The 7701-nt window shown below is 36.7% G+C and overlaps 1 protein-coding gene across 2 annotated transcripts; it reads left to right on the top strand.

The window, feature by feature from the left end:
• The first annotated feature begins 203 nt into the window (after positions 1–203).
• Positions 204–7043, top strand: LOC136806682 (synaptotagmin-2-like). 2 transcript variants are annotated; one of them, XM_067063268.1, is made up of 7 exons: positions 204–280; positions 413–643; positions 973–1143; positions 1482–1636; positions 2023–2365; positions 2747–2927; positions 5376–7043. In XM_067063268.1, the coding sequence occupies exons 2-7, from the start codon at positions 413–415 to the stop codon at positions 5696–5698; spliced, it is 1404 nt and encodes a 467-aa protein (XP_066919369.1). In that variant the 5' UTR covers positions 204–280; the 3' UTR covers positions 5699–7043. The 2 variants fall into 2 exon arrangements, with proteins under 2 accessions (XP_066919369.1, XP_066919368.1); XM_067063267.1 differs by lacking the exon at positions 204–280 and adding an exon at positions 4251–4388 and having other exon boundaries at positions 417–643; positions 5376–5716.
• The last annotated feature ends 658 nt before the right edge of the window (positions 7044–7701 follow it).

Below are 7701 nucleotides of genomic sequence, written 5' to 3'. Positions count from 1 at the left end.
GGGAAGTTTAGAATAGGGTTTTTCTATTATATCAAATCTCTAATCATTGCTCACAGGTAGAGTCACTTTAGCGGCGTTGAGCTCTAGTGGATTACGTTCGTTTTGTGGATGAGCTGCGTGTTCTAAGAGATACCAGGAGTACTCAGGTTTTCACGAAACTCTGTTTCACTGCTTTTTACAAATTAACGTTATTCTATATTTTTAGATGGTTTCATAACTAAAAAATACCAAAAATGTAGTGAACAAAATCGAAGGAAAAGCTTCCAAAACAACTTCAAAGGTAATGTACGTTTTTTTGGATGATTTTTTTATACTTATCTCCTGGTCAGCTTGGTTCAGATAACAGAATTTGCTTTTGATAAAACTCAATTGTTCAAATAACGGTGAACCTTTTTATGTTTATTATGACTAGATGGTTGCAACGAAGACCTTACCTCTGGTGCTGGGGTCCCTCTTGGGAATCATGCTGGCCATTCTGGTGGTCGTTTTGTTCTTGTTCTACAAAAAGCGAAAGGAGAGCATCGAATTCAGCATACCGTTGGAGAAGATGACCAGAGGGCTGAAAAGCTCTTTGAAAAGGAGATCAACTTCGTCGAAGAACAGCAAAAGTAGTAACGACAGTATACACATCAAACCACAAGGAGTGAGTAGTGATTTGTTTTTAAATACCGTTTTATGATGGTATAGTCTCTTGGAAGTTCTTTTCTTTTAAATCCTGAAGTTATTTTATGTATCAATGTTATGACGTTCTGTAAAGTTTTTATCAAACTTTTGATTTTGAGCAACAAAACCTGAATCTAGGCTTCTTCCACATCGACAATTTGCTGTGTTTCAAATTATTACAAACATTTCGAGTAAACCCTTTCAATTGCCGAGCCGAACAGTGTTAGATGGGTAATATTAATGGTCTCGATTCTCTTAGAGATTTTGGATGAAAGTTTATAAAATAATACTCAACACAATTTGTTACAGACGCCAATTTTGAGGGACACTCAATTCTGGGTACCGGAGGTATACAACTCCATCATCCAGCCCTCGTCCGCTGCTCCCATTCGCAAAACGAGTCGATTGCAATCGACACTGGATCGAGAAATTTATTCGAAAGCGCACGACACCTCTTACCTTCAAGCAGCTCAGCCTGAGGTTTGTAACATGATTTTTTCACTGGATAGTTCTATTGAAAAATTAGCATAAAATTCTGAAAAACTTGAGGAAGCTTTTAAAATTTTAAATAAAGCAGTAATTTACTAGTCACACACAGCAAATTTTTTTTTTAAATCACCATGATACTTTTGGTGAATTTACCAGATTTCATTTTCACTCCTGTTTACTTAGGTTAAATTTCTGATACCTTTGCAGGGGAGAATTTGCATGGTCAGGTTTTTCACTTTCACTTGGATTGGTAAGATAATCTGGATCTAAAAAAAAAGTATATCGAAAAAAGAGATAGTGTCCTGCAATAACCTTTCCCCTTTTACAAGGTTTTTGACGGTAAAAACGAGAAACGACCTTCGACAATCTCCATGATGCGACGTAACACGTCATCGCTGAAACGTGGTGATATCGCGCGACGGTTAGCCAGTGAACAAGGCAGTCGTGGCATGCTTAACTTCTCAATACAATATAAACAAGCAACGTACGTATTTTGACTTACCCATTTCTGTGCTATGTGACTTTTTGGGCATACCGGATAAGTGGGATGGGGGAACCTAAGTGGGAACCTAAATGAACACCGGAAAAGTGGGATATCCATTTCTGTGCTATGTGACTTGTTTTGTTTTTGTACCATGCTAAATACAGTCTCTTTTTACATTTTTTATATCTTATGTCCCTTTAAGCCACCCAACTCGCCTTTCTTTCAAATCAATTGATCAATTTTGAGTGACTCGGATTTTGAACTCGTTGATTTTGACGGTTCGTCAAACTTTCAAGAATCTTTCTTGATGAATTACTTAATTCTAGCCTTGTTTAGCCTTGTTAAACGAATATGAAGTTGATTTTGTTTTTCATTTTTCTTTTTAGCGCCAAACTAACAATCATCATATTGAAAGCCGAAGGATTGCCGGTTCGAAAAGACGGTGAGTTTTGTGATCCGTTTGTTGACATTCAAGTCAGTCCGTACTACAAGCGTCGAATGCATTCAGAAGTTCATCAAAAAACTCAAAACCCTGTCTTCAACCAATCGTTTGATTCGGAGGTGCCGCCATACGAGGTCCGTGGTCAAACGATACATTTCACCGTGTTAGATTTTAGTCAGCAGTTAGCCCACGAACCGATTGGCTCAGTGGCTTTTAAGATGGACAGTTTGGACAGGGATGCTTTCAACGCGGGCAAAGAATTCACACTGTGGAAGAAAATTGATAAGGTAATGTAACTCAATTATAAGTCAAAAACTTTTACTGGAAGAATGTCAGGGTTTTTAAGTTACCCGGCCTGCTAAAAAGCTCTTTTTCGGATGACGAAATATCGGGGTATTTTTTTTGACATGACCTCTCTCAAAATTTGATCACTTTCTCGAAATGGTAGACATTTGATTTCAATATATCAGCATCCAATATAATGTTGAAATGAGTAAAAACATTACAGTGAGAGATATTACTGAAGTCTTAAAATTGATCAGGAAGTTGGATAAGACTCAACAGCCTATATTATCTATGCCAATATTTATGGCGAATAATAATGAACTCCAAAAGTTTATTTTAAATTCACATTAAACACAATGGAATACTTTTCTCCTTAATAATAGGATGCTTTGGAATCAGGTGATCGACTAGACGGTAAACGCGAATACCCAATGGAAATGGAGCTAGACAGGACAGCCATGTTGTTACTGCTCAGTGTCAATTATTTGAAAATCGCCGAACGATTGACGGTGACGGTGAATAAAGCACGCAATCTACTACTGGTCGACCGCAAAGGCAAATTAGGTATGGAATTTCAACTTTCTATCGGGAGAGTGCATTCGGACTCGTGAAAAGATCCTGACTTTTGGTTTAAAGGAGCGGTGCTTAAGAAATGGTAGACATCGTTTACAAAGGTCAAAAACTAGAAGAAGGGAGGGAGTTATGCATGTATGGCATGAAAACTAACAATCGTTTTAATCGTTCACTTCCTTTCTTTTCATTTTCTCTTCCGGGGGCGGGTCAATGTACAATATAACAGGGTGCTCCATGTAATTTCGTTTTGTTTTTCTTTTTGTTTTTTAATTCTGTTTTAGTTTTTGAGTAACGTCTTAAAAGTCAAATCAAGTATCAAATAATTAAAAGCTTCTCTTTGGAAAGCATCTAGTCGTCGTCAAAATGAAACGATTGTTGCAAACATACCTTTGTATTGTACACTCCGCCGTCCCGCGTAAATAGTCTTAAAAATCAACTTGTTATTTCTAACCCGCTTTCACTTGTCCATGCATGCATTTTCACTCATATCGGCTTCTCTTTACTTTCCTTATAATTTCATTTTCTAGCACGCCGATACACTATAATCTAACGTTATCATTATTGCATTACATTTTCATTCGTTCATATTAATGACAATACCATTATCTCGATTCATCGAATGGTTTGCGGTGAACAACTCACGTGTGCGTTTGGGGCTGATTTGAATCCGGGTTTAGCGTTTGAAAAATGATTTATAAGTGTAATTGGCAAGGGCATTTAGACATTTTAGATACAGTCCTTTCTGAAATTATAATAATCATTTGCCAGATATAACGTTAACCCCAATTAGGATGTTTCAATTTCTTTCCCGTAAATCTTCAACTGTTTTGACTGTTAACGCGATTCGTTCAAAATCAACCACCAATGCGCACATCGAGTTCACCATCAACCAAACCAGCCAACTTACTAACCTTAGGGGAATAATCAGATGGTTGTTTAACATTTCTTGACTCGTAGAATCTTTGTATGATCCTGAACAAAACATCCAAATCGTTTGCCGAACTATTTTTCTAAGTCGGAAAATAGATACAGTGGAGTCTCCATAACTCGAACGCTCAATTTAATTTAATTTTCGGAAATTTAAAAATAAAGATTGGTCTATAAGGCATTGTTAACTGAAGGGATCATGAAACTTGTTCGAGTTAAGAAGGCATTCGAGTTATAGAGGTTCGAGTTGAAGGGATTCCACTGTACTAGCAAAAAGATGAGCGATTTTGAAGTTTTCTCAGAACCATAAAAGGTTTTAACTGTTCAAAAATCTCAAACCATCTGATTATCCCTTTTAAACTTCTCTTCTCTTCTTTTACTAACCAGATGGCATGTCATGCATAATCCCTCCTATTAGGACTCCTATTTCGAAACGGAAAAAATCCCGCAAAAACGGGAAAATCGGGGAAATTGAACACGAAGATCTTGAAAATAATAATGAGAATGGGAAACGAAGTGTACTGGGTAAGTGAAGCTGTAGTGGTAAGATTGGAAAGAAGTGTGTTTTCACTGATAATAAGAGTGATTCGGTAAGAGACGAAATGATGAATCTTCTTGCACTCGTTCGTTCGAATCAACACTTCTCAAAATACCTCATCATTCGAGTTTTTCTGTAATTTGTACAAACAGTATTTCGTGTAAGAGCCCCTGTACGCACTGCTATGTTACAAAAGAATCGCCGGTGCGGATTTGTACATGCTACTACTGTCTACTGTATTTGAGAAAGAGAGAAATAAAGAGGGCCTAACATTTCAAGTGTTTCGGAACCCCGCATGAGGGAACTGAATCAAGCAACAATGTTTTTGCCATTTGCTGCAATCTTACAGCGTTTTTCAGCCTCAATTCGTTTAAAGTTCATAAATTGTCGAATGACCACTCTAACTCTAAGTGAAAATGCATTTCTTTCTGAGTCTAAGAATTGTCCATTACCAGCTTTGTAAGGATCTTCTCTTTACAATGTAAAGGAAGACTAAAACACAAACTGTAGACGATTTTAAGGCTCTATCTGCACTAAGCATCGTGCACAATTTATCAATTAATATGGCTTCAAATTGGCTACACTTCACAGTTCATATAACTTTAAGGGGAGAAACTTGCGCTGAAAGAAACGTTCGCGTATTTTTGCAAAAGTGTATCTTCCCTTATAGTATTTAACGTGATCAAACGCTGGTATTAGTCTGCTTTCTCGATACGCGAATGTCAACAATCTTTCTTCTCTTGCTTTTTCTTTTTTCACGATCCCAGATTTTTACAGGTATTTCTAAATATAAAAATGACGCAATCTTGACTTTCATATCGTGCATCATAAATACTTTCCCAGCTGGCACACAACATCGCTTCAACGTTCATCTAACGTTCTTTGGACGTTTTGACCGTTGTCTTGATGTTTTGTACCAGTGGGGATTAGAATCATGCAAATTCAGATTTAATTTTGATTCTTATCTATTTCAGATCATCCGTACGTCCAAGTTACTCTAAAGCATTTCGGACGCGTGCTCAAAAAATTACGGACAGGCGTGGTGAAACACGAAACGAATCCTGTATTTAATAAGACTTTATTATTCGATGTTCCAAAGCACCTTGTAGACTCTGTATCACTGACAGTAAAATTACGTCATCATAACGAACTTGGGCGTGACCGGACTTTTGCTATTTTAACGGTGGGTAAAAATGCGGTGGGGTCCGGTTCGGAGCAATGGACGGATATGTTGAATTCATCGGAGACCGTACAACGCTGGCACCGTTTGATACCTATTGAACCGGTTGATGATTAAAATAAGTTCTGTTTCAAATGAGTTTCGTTCCTGGCTTTTATGCGATGGTCAATGCATCTTTTCTAGGTGTAACTGTATGCACCTCCCAACTCGAGGTAGGAATGACATCAAATGTCAAGACCTGTTAAAACACCAAAGCAACGACGTCAGACAATTTGTCACTATTATTCTTTCCTGGTAAACCCGAACCCAGTCTCTCACGCTTTAAGGATTGATAGGTTTCTTGGACGAGATATTTAGACATATTACTACTTTCTTTCTTGGACGAGATATTTAGACGTATTACTACTTTAATTTGGACATCACTATAGGATTTTCTTCAATGATGGATTACGTTCAAACACACCACAAAGTATGTCGGGTTGGGCAACTATTTTTTCATCACACCCCCCTCCCCCTCCCCCTCCTCCTAATCTCGGTGGGTTGATACACATTTATTTTATAAACAACTCCAATTTTCAGGTCATAGCTTGGGTTGTTTAGCATTATAACTCATTCTCTGAAAAATTTGCTTTTAAGACAACCCCTGATATTATGAGGTCAAGGGCTATCGTTTGCCATGATTAGATTTTCTAAAATTCTTTTACTTAACTTTAGCCTTGTGCCTTAGCAGCCGGGTTATAAAAATAAAAATGTCTATTCAAAAAGCCTGTCCCTTGCGTTGTGAAAAAATCTTTCTTGAAGAGACCATTTTGCCAGTAGTTTGTGCGTCAGCATTACAGTTTTTGGTCACACATATTTATTTATTTCTTACCCTGGATAATCAGCCAAAAAAGATTACATAGGACTCTAAAATGGTTCTTGATGCTTATTGCCCAACACAACAGTTAAAGAGAAGGATCCAGGGTGATTGGAGCAATCCAGAAAGAAGGAGGGGTGACCTCCCCTACTTTCGGTTAGATAGCTATCGAAAGACGAACTTGGGGGTCGCTTCTGACTGCATTCACAAAAGTAAATTACTAAACACCTACTATCCTAAACACTAAAAACGATATCTTAATTAAAACACTTTCGTCAAAACCTAAGGCTATATATTACGATATACTAAAATTTTATAGCGTTTTTCTACGTATTTTTCTACTTTTTTGATACATTCTCCGGCTGTAAATGAATTATTTTATTAAAAAGAAGATTTACACGAGTTATAATTATTATTTATTATCAAAAAACCTAGTAATTATTTTTTAAATCTTGCAATTTCAAATTTTATATCTTTTACAGAGGCGAGTCTGAACGCTAAATTGTGAAAAAACATACCAGTATACTACTTGGGAGACCTGATAGAAAAAAATTGTTTTCATAAATTTTGAGAAGAGGAAAGTTATTCTTAAGTTCAAACTTGGATTATGAATATATATCCATGCCGATAGTCTTTTATATTTTCCTAGAAAAGTCAAAATCGTCAAAATGACGGTCAACTTTTTACTTTGTTATATTAGCTTGGAATTTGTGAGATTTTAGTGTAGCATTTTTTAGATCAAAAGTTACTGTTTGACAGTTTTTGCATTTTTGTAAAACAGAGTTTTTTTTGAAAATACGCTGAAAGATATACAAATCGAGATCTGATATGTTTTGTCTATTGTCACAATTTACCTAACGTTTCTTATTATCCTAGAGTAAAAATATACAAGGCTGCTATTTGCGATTTGTCCGTTGTAAAATATCATTAGCCGAAGTTAGCTAATGCCCCCTCCCCTCGAGCCATTTATTATCCATTGAATTTCATCAAACAATCCTTTTATTACTTTCTGTCTTTACCTTTATCTATGGGAATTGAAACTTATTAAGGCTGGGGACACGAGAAGTTTTTTTCGCGCTAGTGCAATGCAACATGCTCCATCCCACCAACCTGAAACGCTTTCTCGTGTCTTCACCCCACTTTTCTTTCTACCAATAAAAGGAAAATCTCACTTTTGTCGTTTTGTTAAGCTTTTTTCACATGTACGTAAAACTTACTTTAGACCTTACGAAAAATTGTTCGTAAGGCTGTCTTTTGGGAATTT

Source organism: Clytia hemisphaerica, unplaced genomic scaffold (assembly GCF_902728285.1).
Source record: "Clytia hemisphaerica strain Z4C2 unplaced genomic scaffold, Clytia hemisphaerica genome assembly, whole genome shotgun sequence".
NCBI lineage: Eukaryota > Metazoa > Cnidaria > Hydrozoa > Leptothecata > Clytiidae > Clytia > Clytia hemisphaerica.
Note: the sequence above shows the minus strand (reverse complement) of the source record. Positions and strands in the feature narration are given on the sequence as shown.